Source organism: Lupinus angustifolius, chromosome LG02 (genome assembly GCF_001865875.1).
Source record: "Lupinus angustifolius cultivar Tanjil chromosome LG02, LupAngTanjil_v1.0, whole genome shotgun sequence".
NCBI classification, from domain to species: domain Eukaryota; kingdom Viridiplantae; phylum Streptophyta; class Magnoliopsida; order Fabales; family Fabaceae; genus Lupinus; species Lupinus angustifolius.
In genome coordinates this window covers 5,497,882-5,515,907 of record NC_032010.1, presented here as the reverse complement: position 1 = coordinate 5,515,907, position 18,026 = coordinate 5,497,882, and the positions used below count along the sequence as shown (strand labels likewise).

At 30.5% G+C, this 18,026-nt stretch overlaps 1 protein-coding gene across 1 annotated transcript; it reads right to left on the bottom strand.

The window, feature by feature from the left end:
* On the bottom strand, positions 12,061–15,826 carry LOC109334304 (AP2-like ethylene-responsive transcription factor AIL1). Its single transcript, XM_019570007.1, has 9 exons — positions 15,655–15,826; positions 14,863–15,439; positions 14,539–14,621; positions 14,266–14,274; positions 13,997–14,085; positions 13,640–13,713; positions 13,468–13,518; positions 13,252–13,328; positions 12,061–12,859 (listed from the first exon to the last, which is right to left on the bottom strand). The coding sequence occupies exons 1-9, from the start codon at positions 15,824–15,826 to the stop codon at positions 12,267–12,269; spliced, it is 1,725 nt and encodes a 574-aa protein (XP_019425552.1). The 3' UTR covers positions 12,061–12,266.

Here is an 18,026-nt window from a genome sequence, read left to right as displayed (position 1 = left end):
AATAAATAAAATTACAAGACTAAAACTCAACTAGAGTTTCGTCTAATTATTTACCAGAAATTCCCAGAAATTCATTTTCGAAAATATAAACTAGAATCCTCACTTTCTTGATCTTGTAGCCTTGAGAGCGCATGGTGTTACATATAGCATATGCAACAACATAATTCCAAAAACAAGCAGACATATTAGATTGAAAAAAATAAAGATCTAGTAACACCAAGAATGTGTTGGTGTTTTCGTTCAACAATGTCATTTTGTTGAGATGTCTCAACACATGAGGTTTGATATTTTATACCTCTTTCAAGAAAGAAATCCTTCATTAGGAATTCTCTTCAATTATCAGTCCTAATGGTTCTAATTTTGGAACTGAACTGATTTTCAGAGTAAGGCACAAACCCTTTTACAAGGTGTGTGGTTTCATCCTTCTATTTCATAAAAAATATCCATGTGAACCTAGTTTTATCATCCATTATTGTAAGAAAGTATTTATGACCAAATATGGAGGGTGTGGATATAGGCCCCCATGTATCTATATGAATAAGATCAAAAGCAACAATAGATTCGGAAATGATAGAGGAATATGAGAGGGTACAACATAGGTGATCTATTGCCCCTATGTCAAGCACCCAATTGCTTGAATTATGTGTATGTGATGAAAGGAATATACCTGAATTGTGTTGATCTAAAATTGGTACAGAATTAGATTCTAAGCTGATTTGATTACTGTTGTGAATTGATTGGTTCATTGATTCCTGAATCAGACTCCTTAGAGCATTGTGTTGGGTTGGTGTGAATGCAGATCCTAAGTCCATTTTGTCTTCTTTGTATTCCATCTTCATGGTGTCCCCTTGATCATCAATCTTTGCATATGTTCCTGAATAGAAATTGATGTTGCTTGTGTTTGTTGGGTCGCTAGGAGGAAATACATGTTTCTTATAACATGTGTCTATAGTATGTCCACTTCTTTGACAGAATATGCAAGTTTTCTGTCATCTACCCCTACCAATATTGCCTAATCTTCCTTGGATGTTGGATCTTCCACTCATCATTCCTCTATATCCTCTGCCCCTACCTCTTTGTCTTGTGTCATAGTTATTGAAATTGGAGAGATTGGCAGCAAAAACATGATTTTTAAACAGTATTTGCCTTTCTTGTTGGATCAAGATTCAGAACACATTATTAATGGCAGGGAGAGGTTGCATCAGCGTTATCTATGACCTAATAGATGAGTATTGGTCATTTAGCCCTCTTAGAAAACAAATTACATATTCATTTTCTCTATAATTCTTTATGGTGGGGATCAATGCACAATGACATTTGATTTCACAATCACAAGGTGGAATGAATTTGTAGTTATCTAATTGATGTCATAGTCCCTTCATTTGGGTAAAAAAAACTTGTCAATGGATGAATTGCCTTGCTTGATTGAGTGCATTTCCCTAATGAGCTCTGAAATTCTAAAGATGTCTTCTTGGTGATATCTTTCCTTCAAATCATTCCATATCTCTCTTGCACTATCCATCTATAAAACACTTTGCACTATGGATGGTTGTATGGATTGAGTGAGCCATGACACTACAAGGTTGTTGCTTCTGTTCCAAATGGCATACATTGGATCATGAAAAGGTGGTTTTGGAAGAGATCCATCCATGATTATTGCTCTCGACCATGAATGATAGTTTTCGCCATTGAATAAGGATGAAACTAGTATAATACCCGGGTTTTCATTGGGAGATAGGTAATAAGGACTTGATGGATCAAGAATAGGATTCATGAGTTGATTAGCCATTATTAGAGAGAGAGAAATAGGATACACAGTGTTGAAAGTTAATTTTGAGGAAGGAAGGTTTAGGTTTTCTCTTTCTCATTTCGGTGTGTTTTCTTTTTATTTGATTAAGTAAGTAAACTTGATTTTATTCTTTGTTCGCCATCCCGGATTTGTTGAAATAAATTCCAACGCCGGTATAATGGTTTCAAAAATATTTCAGTTACAACTTACTTATAATAATCATGTAAATAAGTTATTCCTTCTTTGCCCCATCTTGGCTTTGTTAGAATAAATTCTAACGTCGGTATATTGGTATTGAAGCAATCTCCTATTGCATAATTATTAAGTACTTTTGAATACCATCTCAATTTTGTGGAATAAATTCCAACACCGGTTTAATGTTATTCTAATATACAAATGTGATGAATAGTTAGTTGTTAGAAAGAAATAAATAAATAAAGAACAAAATAATAATAAATTTAAGTGACATTTATTTATTTACTCCCTTTCGGGTTCCTTTTATCAACAAACCAAACTTCTTCCTTAAGGAATGTTGGTATTAAAGAATAAATAAATGGTGGAATGTAAACAACAATAAATAAAAGTTAGTAAGTTAGCTTTATCACTTTTGTATATTAAAAGGTGTTTTCAACAAATAAATTTATTGATAACACTTTACTATTTTACAATTTACACCTTATTCAAGATTCAATTGTAGTATAGTATAGGGTTATGTCGAACCACAAGGAATTGCCTAATAAAATAAATCATGTAAACATGTCAAATCACAAATAATGGTTTAAACATATTTTGATGGTTTTTCAGTTTGATTTGCACATAAATAAATCAACAAGAATTAACAAATTCTTGATGAGACAATATCATTTTGAATAAGGAAAATATTTATCAATTTCTTTATGAATTTGAACTACTTAGACAAGTTCTTATGTTTTACTTTGATTAACTCCAAACACAAAGTTCTAAAATTCTCCTTTTAGTGTATGCTCTAAAATGGTAGAATAATAATCACTTACATTTATTACTAAACAATATTATGTCCACAAAGAGATTAGGTTGTCACACCCTAATCTTGACTACTATAATATTGAAGTATTAATGAATATAAGATCTTAAGAAAAATATGTTTAACTTGGCAAATAAACTAAGTAGTACAACTACTTCTTAGTTCATTTGTTAAGTGTTCGAGACAAATAATTTTATGACTTGAAATCAATTTTTAGGTGATCAATCTAAAAAGAGCATTAATAATTTCTCAAACAAGTAAAATTAATCAAAGCACCAACTTGAATGATTAAAATTCAAACTTTTAGAATATAAGAAGAAGTAGAAATACATGACCATATTCAAAAGAAATTGTTAGGGGCATGAGTCATCCATCCAAGGATTGGATGCTTTGAGTTCTAAATGAGATTACAAAATTGATTTTTGCATCTCATTTGCCTTCTCCTTTTCTCCTCTTGAATTATAAACTAAAATTACAAAACTTACTTAAATAAAGTTCCTAAGAGCTAAGAACAAGAATAGAGAACTTCAGAGAATAATTTCTAGGCAAAATGTGAGTGAAAATATGAGAGATTTCCTTTTTGTTCGAATGGAATGTGCCCTATTTATAGAAATTCTTCTGGGCTGATGAGCTGCTTGTCAGCCCTGCTAAGCAGCTGACCGAACCCTTCAGCATGGGTTTGGTCCCTTGATCAAGTAGCTTTATCACCTCCTTATGTTTAACTCATCAAAGCTAGTTGTGAACTATGAAACCAGCTACGGTGAGCTACTCTGGAAAGACTATGGTGGGCTACTTGAGGTGAGGTCATTGGTAACTTCATGGTTTGCTTGATGGCTAAGTCTGGGTGCACACCGCTTAGCACACATGTTGCACCACTAAGTTGCTTGTTTAGCAGCTTTGAGTGTGCTGACTAGGACGTGGCCTGATGCTTGCTAATCTGGGCAGGAGTCTGGTTCTCCACTGAGCTGCTTGGTTGCACCGCTAAGCTGCTTGTTGAGCAGCTTGGGCATGTGCCAAGCTCGTGTCTAACTGTGTCAAGCTTGAGTTCTGATCGTGTCAGGAATAGTCTGGTGCTAGGCTGAGCGGCCAAGGAGGTCCGCTCAGCTGCTTGCTTGAACAGCTTGGTCCAGGTCAGGCTGGTGTCCAGGTCAGCTTAGCGTGGCTTGGTCCACGCTCAACTGTCTGCTTGAGCACCTTGATTTTGACTTCTTTTTCTTTTTGACCATGAGTCTTTTTTTCTCTTCTTTTCTTCTTTCTAAATCCTACAAAATACATAAAAAGAAATACACACAAATATACAAGATTGTGATATTTTATACAAAAAGTATTGTTTTAAGTTGATTTTTTGCAATTATGTTTAAGATAAGTGTCATAAAAGTGTATGAAATTTAGGTATGTTTGACACTTATCATACAGTAAAATATTAAAAGAGGAAATGAAGGAATTAAACAAGAAGATGAGAATAGAAGGAACGGAAGCAATAATGGCGCAATAGAGTCACCCTCTCAAGGGTACTCTAATACCATGTGAAGATTGTAAACTCATGGTAGAGAAGAAAGAAGACAACAAGCAGTGCAGAAGGAGAATGCAGTAAAACGATCATTCACAAATTGAACAATGGCAGAGAAATGAACCGAAAATGATAAAGTAATCTTTACTGAATTTGATGATAATAATACATTGCTTACAAGCCACTATTTAACAACTGGATGAAAGACCGACTGAACTAATCACATAGCAGAAAAAAGGAAACTTAACTAATAACTGTTAGTACAATTTTGAAAACTAAGCTAAAAAGGAAAGTATGATAAAAGGCTTTAATTCTTCTTCTTTTCTTCTTTGGGCTTGTGAACTTATTGTCTTCAACAATAATTGTATTTTTTGTTGTTGATAGAACTATAATTGTAACACCATAAACATTTCATTTGTTAATAAACCACTTAACAACCAAGCTTATGTATCAAACCTATATGATATTTTTATCCCCTGTCTTATGACCTTAACAAGTATTTAAATGTAATGAACAATTTAACCACACCTAGGACAGAAAACTTACAGAGCTTTGTACATGACATGGGTGGAGAAATTACTATATGGTGTAAGATTAATGATCTCAACAAAATCCTAACCATTAATAATATATTAATGATTTGAAATTAAGTATATTTATTCCAAACCAGTAATAAACATGTGATTAGAACCAATTATCATGAACCAATACTAAACATGTAATATCTCTCATCCTATGTTTTGTGTTATTTTATGTGAAAATGTTAAAAAAAATATTATTAAAAGAATTATAGTTTAAAATTTTAATTAATCTTACCTAGATTTTGACTAATTATAATTTATAAGTCCGTTATTTTGGCACATAAAATAAGACAAAGTAATATAAACGTACTCAATATAAATAAGAATAGCATTACTTCAGTGGCTATCTAGTAAATTCATGAGTGATGCAGGGATAGAATATGGTATGTTGGAATTGTTGAGACACAATGAGACTTTAAAATGAATGAAAGCAAAGGTAGTGAATAGTGAATGCATGGGCCAAAAGAAAAAGTAATCGACCTTAGACCCATTATGGAAAAAAAAGGAGCTACATTGTTTACTGCACCCTGGTCCCATTCTATATTTTTTACTTTACATCATTATCATCTGTTTTAGTTAAAAAATTTAAAATAGTATATTATTAAAAGGGAAGGTATACAAAAAAAAGAGTAAAATGTTCTACATTGAAAAATTGTAGATTAGAAAAATACTTAACTATCAAATATTTGACTTAAATATGTTTTTTCCAAACAATTACAATAAGTGACATATTAAGTGATATATATTATAAGACGTTAGACTAATAGTGTAAAGTCTTACTATAGCATATCTATTGTACTAGGTTAACATTAAAGATTTGATTTCTGAAATTGATAATGTTGAAAGGGGAAGTCATATACTACCGAAAATGATTAATTATTTACTCATGAGATAATATTATTAGTAATATAAAGAAATATTCAATCATATACTTTTCCAAACAATATAAATGTGTTAAAAAATGTGGTGAAAATGTGGAGGTTTTGAGCTTTGAGGACAGTGAAGTGAAGAAAGGGTATGTATGCATTACTTGCCAAAGCCTTGGAAATTGAGGCTACATTGCTTACAGTGGTTAAACTTCAGTGCCCTACTAGAGGGAACCCCAGGTACCCATTTGGAGGAATGGGGATGTCCCTATAACTATACCACAATAGCATTCGCATATATACCATCCTTCAAGTAATTCACTCATTACATATATGATTATTATGAATATGTTGAATTAATCTCGAACTCCTCAAGATATTAATTAGTAGTTGTATAATAATATAATCGTATTTATATTTTTTATAAACATTTATATTTATCTTGTACTCTTAATCTCATATACCTAGAGAGAATATTTTGCACCATAAGAATGTGCATTTTGACCATACAATCACACATATATATATATATATATATATATATATCCAAATTAAAAAAATTAATAGTCAAATGATTGCTTAAACTACCGTTTTGAAGGGGTGAAGCTCTCAACTATTTTTTTTATTCATAAGGTTTAATACGAAATTTTACTTCAAAGAAAACTAAACTTCTTTATCGGTCGGATCAAGGTGGACTAATATATTATTTGATTTATGATATCATTTTTAAATATTATTTTAAGGGTTATAATAAGTGTTTTAAAGACATTATATTTTTTATCATAATTTTTCAATATATATAAAATCCTTAATGTTTTTAAGCAACCTATTAACATTCCATTATTTTAATCATAGAAAAAATTAATTAATTTAAAATAATGATATTTTTAGCACATTCTACAAATGTTGTAAAAACTGGTTCGTGTTGGCCGGTTCAACCGGTGAACCAACCCCTATATCAGTACAGTATAGTAATTATACCAGTTATGTAATCATACTGATCAAAACCGGTCATATTGGTCGGTTTTTATTTCAACTGTATCGGTCATACCGACTGGTTTTTATTTAAAATTAATTTTTTAATGAAAACATTATTAGTTTCTTATTGATTTTTAAACATTAATGTTAATATATTATACATGTATATTTAATTTCGCCGATATGCGGTTTAATTAGTGAATCATCGGTTGAATCGCTATACCACTATATATACCACTATATCATTATATCAGTACCCTAACTAGTTTGGTAATCGGTATGATATTAATAACACTCAATTCTAACATCATTTTTTTTTTTAGAATTTAACATATTTTTATAAGTTATTTTTTTATTTTTATCTCTCATTTTTTAGATTCTAAATATTGCATTAAGTTATTTTAGTAGTATAAGATATAACTGGATCTACATGTATACTATTATGTCAAATGTCAAATATTCGATTCTTGATAATAACATTTATTAGAGCCTTAGAGGGATAACCACACCCTAAAAAAATTACTTCTTTACTATTTTAGTTCTAAGCATTAATGCCTAAAAATCCCTTGATTGATTGGATTAGGCTATATTAAATAGAGGAAAATTTGCTGCATAGTTCATAATCAATTATTTCAATCATATTTTTTATCATCGATTTATAATAAATCTATTTAATTTTAAATTATTAATACATGGTCAATCAATTATTAAAAATTAGATTATAACCCTAAATCTTCAACAATATGATAATTTCTCTTAATCAAATTTATATAGAACTAAAAGTCAAAATATTTAGAGTGATGGTGGAAATGCAGATGCATATCAATAGACTGTTGTTTTGCAGAGTATAGAGGCATGACCTGTCTATATCTACCCATAACAAATCATACCCTTCAAATTAAATCACACCCTTCAAATTAAAGACACTACAGAAGAAGTACCTTAAGATAGAAAAATGCTCAAACTATCACTCTAGCAGCATCATAGCCATGCAATACATATATATCTGAACTCAGCTCTTATCCTATTCTTCATTTGTTTACACAATGCTCTCAAAAAACTACTTAAGCCTAAACCATTCATGTAGCAGTAGCTAGCTAGTGAATTAATTGATGTAGCATAAAGAACTTGGTAGAAAGCTGAAGTGTGGTAGCAGAAAAGAAGGCATGAGCTATATAGTACTTCCTTAGAAATATTTTTTTTTCCAAAGTCAAAAAACAAAAGAAAAGCTTATGTTTTTAAAAGTTTTGTCTGCAAAAATCCACAAATCATTAATATAGTAATTTAATGCATATATTATTGGTTATCTCATCACACATTATAGTATAAAAATTTCAAATATGTTTATTTATTATTGTGACTATAAAATGGTGATAAGTTCATAAGACTCTAACCTAGTAAGGTTTAAGGATAATAGATGTATACTTTATGTGGTTGAGTTTAAAAGGAGAGGAAAAAAGAACGAGAAAGAATGATGTTAAACAGTTATAAGTGTGACTAACTCTTAAAATAAAAAACTGATGATGTGTTATGCACGGTTATAACTGTTACTAAAAAATCATATTATTTTTTCAAACCAAACATAACCATAGATGGTTTATCCATGCAAACACAAAAATTGTTTAGAATATTTAAATACATGAAATTCCCATTACAAAAAAATCATTATTTTGTGATGATGTTTTGAGAAGGAGGAGTATCTAGTGGATTTTGTGGTTACATGACATACATAATAGTGTAGAGTTGAAGATGTTGGGAAATAGGGTGTTAATGATGGAGAAATGTGTATGGATCATTAAGCATCTTGTCTTGTACATTTTCTGTCTTTTTCTCTCAACTCTGTCACCATATGCATGTCTTCCTTCTCTGCCAAATCTGTATCTAAATTTTCTCTCTGCAACAAAGCCCCCAACTGGGGGGCCCTCATTCCAACCCGTACAACTTCTTGCAGTCCTATTTTTTTTCTCCTTTTTTTTTTGTATTCATGGAAACTGTAATTAATGAATCAACAATCGTGCATCATAAACGTAAAATATTCCCTCATTTTTAACAAAATTATATAAATCACCTCTTACTTTTTTATATCTATACAAACCTTCTTAATTTTTATAATTTCATTACATTGACCAATCATTGCATGAAAAAAGAGTGTAATCTTTTAAACAAAAAATGTGATAAATGTAATTAAGTTAAACAAAATATAGTATATTGTAGAGGCAAGTCATCCAAATAATATACAAATCAATATATCTTTATTATTTTTGTTACAAAATGCATTAACAATTCTAATGAGATATTGTTTAAATCGCTTTTATACTAGATCGTAACGAACCAAATATAATAAATATGTATTGACTCATATATTATTTGGATTTGTCTCCATAATATACATGTTTTGTTTAACTAAATTGCATTTATCACATTTTTTGTTTAAAAGATTTCACTTATTTTTCATGTATGAGTGGTAAGTGTAATGAAAATATACAAATTAGGAGTTTGTCAGATATGATTTGTGTAATTTCGCTAAAACTTAGGGATGTCAGTATAATTTACTCTAAAATCTAAGTATACATATAATTTTTAGAGTAAATATCCATTTAATTGTATTTTTTAATTTGTCTCTAAAAATTTAAAAAAATTCAACAAGGTTTCCAAAAAGTTAAATGTGAGTCAAATTAACTATTTTTAACATATTTCATAATCTTTAATATAGACTTATTTAACCTACATTCAAAATTGAAACATTTTGGTTTTTTTAAGGAAAAAACTAAGAGTACTTTTTCTTTAAAAACCTACCATATCTAGTGATTCATTAATAAAAATAACATCTTTCATTTTCAATCAAATACCCCAATTAACCATCAATCATAATTGCAATATAAAATAATGTAGTATTAACTAAAACATATTTAATAATATTTCTTATAATTATGAACATCATCTTCATTTAGAAGTTTTTTTATACCACGAAATGTATTTTCTCATATTTTTAAATGAGGAATAATCTATTTTGGAGTACATAGTTGTCCCACATAACAAGTCTCGCTTATAGGAATCAAACTCTTAACATTTTAGTTATCATCAAAGTCTAACAGAGTCTGACACTACTAGATCAACCTTGTTAGAATGAATCAGCTTATATATTATGATATATTAATATAGGACAAAATCATAAATGACTAAAAATATTTAATGTTATTATTCTTGTATATTTTTCTCAAACAGAAAATACATGAATGAATTTGTTTTGACAACACGTTCAAGTCTTTAGTTAAGGGAATTGACTAAACTAGCGAAATAAATAGAAGGAAATGGCACACAATTTAAGGTTGCTGCCATTAAATCCTTTGCTCTCAAGTCAACCATGACTCTATCTTAACCTTTAGGGGGGAGTGCGCACCACACTCACCGGTGTATTTTAGCAGGAAATTCTCTTCGGCCTGTAATACCGTAGTCGTCGTTCAAGCCACGCCTCTACGACCGGGTCAAATGATATAGATGTGCTTAGCAAATATAAAAACTGTTGGATTTAGAATTTATTATTTTGTACCAACAAATAATAAAAATAGTGTGTTTGTAGTGAGGAGCTAAAAGTGTACAATTTTAAATAATCTAAAAGACTAAAATCAGGTAAAGTTTTAATAAGATCAACCACTACTTCTAATCATACCACATCTATTTGCGGCTACTCATATGATTTGTAGGTGTGCAATTATATATAATGAGTTTTCAATTTAAATTATATATGTGTAATAATCAATAAATAAAAATTATATATATATATATATATTAATTTTTTTAATATAAATCTCTAAAACTCGTTATGAAATAATGATAAAATAAATCTTAAAGAAACAAAAATTATGATACATATATAAATATAAAATACTTAATTAAAAGTTTAATATATGAATATGTAGCTACTTGTAATGAGAATATTATCATACACATTCTCTCCCTTAAAATGTCATTGTAACTATTTGTACTAGTACCTAAGTGTTGCGGACACAACTTGAAAGAATGGAGAGGGGATATATACTCTTTTATGATTTAAAGTTGTCATTACTTTTTTTTGGGACAAAACATGAAATTCTCTTGATGCCCAATTTCAAAATGCTTTTATCTTTGAACTAGAGTTATAAAGAGTTGATTATAGATCAGATAATAATATATTAATATCCATCGCTCTTACTAAGATTATATTCTCGCTAATTGCATATATTATTTTATACTCTAAACTTATTCGATTACTTATTTATAAAGGACAAAAATATATCTTTTGGTTTTATGTCTAATAAGAGTTTATATTGCTCTTATATATCACTACTTGTGATAAGGAATCAAAATTTATGCAATTATTGATAGAAAATAGTTGATTGATTGAGTATAATTATACTATTTGTGGAATATAAGTGAAACATCATGATTGTTCAAATGATGAATTGAGGAAAATAAATCAATACTCACAATTCTTCCTTCACACTTGTGGTTATTATTATTATTTTTTATGTTTAAAAATTTAATTAAGAAATCATTCATGATTATTATTTAATGAGTAAGCACTTATTTGAGTCCATCATATTTGTTGTGAGCACCAACTTAGTACTTAATAAATTTAAATTATTATTTCAGTCATCAACTTTTTGTGATTCATGTTAGTCTCTCTATTAATCCATGGCAGTAAACGTTAATATAGTGAGTGACATGAGACATTATGTGCACACATAGCCATAGATGACGTTTCCATGCTATATGATTTAACATTGTGAATGAAACAATGACGTTCCGTACCCATTTACTTGTAAGCATTAGAGTTCTCCCTACCCATTTAGTATACAATGTTTGGAGTGCATGAAATAGAATTATTTTTCAACTAACCTTATTAATTTAAACAAAAATTAAATAAATTATCTAACTATGGTTAATTTTCAAAAATGTAGAACAATCATGTAACACTTCCCCACGAAAAAAAGATTGCAGATATGGTATGAAATTAGTTTCATACTTTGGTGGATATGAAATAATGAATTTCTTTGCTCTTTTCATGGTTGTTTTATCCAAGTTCTAAATAAATTCTTGAAAGTAACTTTATGAAGCTAAGTAGGGAAATTCTTCTTTGTCCTTTTTGTTTGTCTTGATGCCATAAGACACATGTGTCTCTTTTCTTTCCCCATTTTCTATGTATTCATTGTATTCTATTATTTGCATCACAATTTGAATCATTTTTCTATGAAGATTCAAGCTTTGACAATATCAAGGAAAAAGTACAATTGTTAACTTGCCAAATGATAATCTTAGATAAATAGAGTTATGGCCTTGAAAGAATCTCATGATTGGTTTTTATGCATTACCCTTTTCACGAAAGTAGAATTTTTTGGAAAATAGTACAAGTACCAAACATAGAAGGAATCAGCACTTCTAGCATAACATTTTTTAAACAAAATACAAGTTACAACACCAAATTACAATGATCTTTAAATAATTCTGCAATCTAATCTTAGTTTTTCCTATGCTAATGTTTTTAATCTCAACATTCACATCATTCATTCCACAAAGCAAACATAGGAACTTCATTAACCAAACCCAAATTTCCAACATGGTTGTTGTTCATGTTGTCATTTTCATTGTTTCCATCATCATCATCACATTTTGGTTCTTGAATGGTGAAGTACCCATGTCCATAATCTGCTCCACTCACTCCAAACTCATTGGGTAGTCCCAATGAACACTTGGGGCTATGAAGGTTCAACACATTTTTGTTGCTTGGTGAAACCTGTTGTGAGGACTGGGAGATATTGTTGGTGTTTCCACTCTCATTCAGTGCCTGATCATCGTTGTTGGCATTCCACACCATGTTTGACAATTCGTCGGAGTGTTCAGCATCGCTTATAGCCAAAGGAGGAGGGGGTTGAGGTGTCGATGAACCACAAGGATTGAAATCCTCAGTTCCAGCCACAGCAGCAGGAGCCGAGTCTTTCGGAGACCTTTTTGCAAGGTCGCCTGCAATGAGAGTAGAACTTGAGGAAATTCTCTTCACATCATACCTGCTTATGTCAAAGTTGGTGACAGCACTTGTTCCTCTAAACTTGATTGCTGCTATATCATATGCTTCAGCAGCTTCTTCTTGAGTGCCTATAGCATTGTTAACTATTTAGAATTGTTCATGGAATTCAAATCACGATCGTGAAAAATAATTAAAAAGTACACATTACTCACATGAAAACTAGACATATGTTATTGCAGCCAAGTTGTTATGTGATAAGTATGCAATTATGTATTGAATATTGGTAATAAATTAACATCTTTAATCACTACATCATACATATTCATCAGTTTATTTACACACTAATCACCTTTGCAATAGTGGAATGCAAAAATTGGTCTGCAAATGCTAATAAAAAATAATGTAGTGCAAATATCTACTTTATTATATATCACTATTATAACATCAGAATCAGTGGAAATATAGAGCATAGTAAAGGTTAAAAATGAAGCTTTAGACAGAGGTAAAGGGTGAGACTTACTGAATGTGCCAAGATACAAGTCCTTGTTTCCGGCAACCCTTCCGATCCGAGCCTGCCACCTTCCATGTTGATGGTGTCTGAAAGAATACAAGAGAGAAAAGATAAATATCAGCAAATAATTGCGACATTAATTAAAAAGCTGAAATTGCTGCAAATAATTCATGGAAAACTTTGGTGAATTTTAAATGATAAAGCACATAACTGTTTTGGCCATACCTTGTCACTCCTCTGTAGACAGAAGCCCCTCTTGAAAATCCACTGCTCTTCCTGCATAAGGGAAACCAAAAGTACATTTAATTCAATATTGAGTACGAATGGGAAAAATATGAAAGGCGAAAAAAAGAAACAGAGAATTTACGAAGATCACATGGAAAAAATTTAATGGTACCTTCTTAAATTGGCAACAAATTCTTGCCTGGTCATGTTCTTCATCTCTTCAATTTCCTTCTCATAAGTGCTTAACTGGGCATTTAAGAAGCATTAGACATGTAAAGTGATCACAGGCAGAAGAAAGATTTGACTTTACTATATATAATTTAATTTACTACTTCTTTTCCTTCTTTGTTGTACTTATTGTTTTAAATTACACTTTAGTAACCACAACTACATATTGCGATTTCGGGAGTCTCCACGACGACAACATCAAGACTGCAATTACAGCCACATTTTCTCATCACTATTGTGGTAACCACAACTTAAAACACGGTTGTACTGTTCCAAGTATAGGACTGTGGAGAAACCTTACAGGGAAATTTATGTGAGTTGTTGGACCCCAATACTTGAGTGCAGCTAAGTCATAAGCCCTTGCTGCTTTTTCTTCCTTGTCATAACCACCTAACAATATTATTTGTAAAAAAGAATCAATTATTCTGAATAAACTAAACACCCTTTCCAATGCTTCATATTGTAGTAGGGTATCTAAGCAGTTATTGTTGCTATAGTAAATAGTAAGATACACAAAAATGGTAAAGAAGTAAAGAGAGACAGAACAATGCATGTGATAGAGTCACTTACCAAGGTAAACTATGAAGATTTGAAGAAACCAGCCAGGAAAAAAGAAAGAATCCAACAAGTGCATGAAACAAACCGTTAATATATTCTCTCTCAAATCAAGATAGGTAAGGAAAATATAATGGAATTTAAATGGTTAAATGTTAAAACTTAAAAGGAAATGTTTGGTTCTTCAAAATGCTTCTAAAACTTGTTTCCTTAGTCAATGACAATAAACCAAAAAAAAAAACAAATAGAAAAGGAAAGGAAATAAACCAAGAAATGTTTTTTTCTCACCTTGCCTTCCTTTCCTTGTTTGCCCTTCTTTTCTGCAGCTATTATCCCACAAATGTGCCTCATATCTCCCTGTCCATCTATGCCTAACAATGTCCATTACCCCCAAAATGGAAAAGAACAAAATTTATCAAAATATAAGTTAAGATTTCTCTCGTAAGATTGTTGCTTAGTGACCACCAAGTTACAACTTAAAATCTCGGAAACATACTCTCCGCTCGTGGGAGTAAGACTACATACAACTACTATGCACAGACCTTACTGAGTGAGCATGGTGCACTCGGCCGCCTCTTGTATCTAATAAACAATAGAGTCCATTAGTCTTACCTTGTAACACCACGGTATTGAGAAGTTCTCTGCCCAAAAGTATCAATAGATTTTCTAGGCACTGGTTCTCTAACTTGAGTTTTCACTATGGAACGTTTTCTACTATCATCATTCACTTGCAAAGGTGAAATTGCACCCACCTTATTTTGCACAGTTGGGCTCATAGTCAAATTCAGAGACTGGAAGTTACACCCATTTTTTGCCTCTACTGAAGAAGGTTGTTTTGTATCAGAAAACTGAGTTTGTGACAACCATGACTTGTACATGCTATTGTTGGTGATTAATGCATGTGGGTTATTATTATATGCATGGAAAGATTGGACCATAGAAGATTGGTTTGTGAGATTATTCTCCTCAGTTTCAATCTCAGTATTGTTGTTGGTGCTAAAAGTTGAGGCCATAGTCTCATTAATTTTGGAAATGTTGTTTTGGTTTTGGTCATGTTGTGTTGTGTTTTGTTGGCAAAAGACTTTTGTTTCAGCAATAGTGGAGTTTGAGTAGCAACCCAAGAAATCTTCAAGCTTTGGACCTTCTTCACTTGAATTCCCTCCACCTATTCCATTATCATATCTCCATTCTACAATGCAAAAACAAAAACCATAAACAAAGGTGCTGATTTTATAGAAAAATAACAAACTTTATAAAGAAAGGGAACACAAGAAACTGTTTTTGATAACATGCAATAACAGAAACCTCTAAAACTAGTGAAATATTGAAAGGTAATGATGATGAAAGTTTTCAAAAGAAGTTTACAAGTAAAGAAAATAGTTGTGATGTAACATGCAATAGTACCTTGAGGTGGAGCTGAATGGTGGTGCCTAAAGGAGTCAGCAACACAGAGAGAACCATCAGAGTGTAAAGGCATAACAGGATAGGGTCCTCTTCCATGATCTTCATTTTCTCTCCCAAAATCTTCATCAATCCTCAAGTGAGGAGTTAGAGAGAAACCCAACCAATTGTTCATATTAATAAACACAAAGTTATGTTTCCTTTTCTCAAGAAAAAAAACAATCCACACAAAAAGTTACACCAAATATCTTTCTCTCTCTCTCTTTGTATACAACAAATATGAAGACTTTGTGTTTGTGTTTCTCTATGCAAGTGGAGAATGTTGGTTTTTGAGCTCAAACTTCAAAGCTGGTAATGGTTGGAAACTTGGAATGATGGGGTTGAGAAGTTTTTACCCATTTTTTTCTTTGGAGGGTATCATAGTCATAAATCATATGAACTTTGATATCTCTTGGGGGCTAAGAAGAAGTGAGAGTTTTCTTCCTTTTTTGTTTTTGGTGATGCAAGTGAAGGGTGAGAAGTTTACACAAACTTCTTTGTCTTATATTCTCAGCTCTGTCTCTGTTTTGTATATAGTTACATGTTTTGTATCAATTCCAATGCCTAACACTCGATTCTATCTTTGTTACTTTTATATTATTATTCTTAACTTTTTTTTATCGGGATATCTTCATCCATTACCTAAAAGAAAAAAACATAAAGTTTGCTTCATGCCAAAATCTTAAAATAAAAAGGCCACTTATTCTTTAAGTCATTTACTCACTTATATAATGTGAGACTTCATCAATTTTAATGTCTTCCACTCGATTCTATCCTATTTCTTACTTTTATATTATTATTCTTAACATTTTGGGAAATTTTCATCCATATTTAATTAAAAATATTAAAACTTTAAAACTATAAATTCATTTACTTATATTATCTTTGAACTCTTTTAATATTTGATCATTTCATAAACCAAAAGGTGAAAGTAGAGAATTGTGGTTTTACAATGGAAGTGTTGGGTTCTGTGCCACCTCCTTCATTTCTTTCTCAGATTTTGCAGAGGTGGCATGGCATGTAGCAGTGTATGAAAAATATTATTATTTTTATAGTAATGTCACAGAGGAGATGCCAAAATCTCCCGGGCTATGATCCAGTAGAGACTGCTACACAGCTCAAATATTTGTGGTGTGAAAATCGACGGTTGATATTTAAGAATTCAATGAGATAGTTTAGTTCGCGAAACAGATGATTATGTTTGAAGCTGAACCCAATCAGAGGGTAATTGATGAGGTCAGGCCCCTAGTGGATTTGAATGACATTACACTATCTAAATAAATCATACATACCACTTTTGCCCCTTCCTTTACACAATTAATAAATTAAAAATGTATTATTTCAATGTCAAAATATATATAACCAATATATCATTCACAAATTATTTATATTTAAAAGTTACAATAATTAAATATGAATATATATGATATTATGACAGTGGAGAAACTCTTATACAATCTCTCATAAATTAAATATTTTGTAAGATATTATTACTTCATATTCTATAAATGACATAATATAAGCATGGGTCACAATCTATTGATAAGTTATTGTGTGACGGGAGATCATTGGTGTTGTACTTATCTGCACATTGTTGATGTTAATAAACTTATATATGGAGTGTATTTAATTCATAAATACATAATTTTGGTATGTTGATCACAAGCTACATAATAATCCCCTTAAAATTTGGTGTGTGCAATTCCAACTTAGGTAAGGTCTATTATTCAAATTTAATAACATAGATGTAAATAATAGTATAAAAGAATTTTATTAAAGCTATTGATAATGGGTGTTGACTTAGATACTTTGGTGTATAAATAGTTTACATTTTCACTGCATAAGCTAACATATTTATGTATACTTTAAAGAAGTTAATATCTACCTAATTTTAATGTAAAGTTTTGTATATAATTATGTATTTATGAATTAAATACACTCCATATATAAGTTTAATATCTACCTAATTTTGTATATAATTACTGTATTATTTATTATTTATGTGTATATTTTCTTAAGAAACATATGTATGTATTAAATATAAACCGCAAATATTATATAGGAAAAATGCATACAAATTTATAATCATTATGAACTATTTTTTCCTAATTACTCCTTAATCAAATTATCAACATAAAAAATATTGTATTATTAACAGAACAAACAAAATTATTGTCATAAAATTTAAAACAATAACAATATAATAGTGCATGTTAGGTAGCTTCAATCATCTGGAAAAACTATGGTTAAAATAAGGATGGATGAGGAAAAGGAATAAATAAATTATAAAGCTAAAATGAGACAATGTATTAATATTGATATATAAGTTAAAAGGA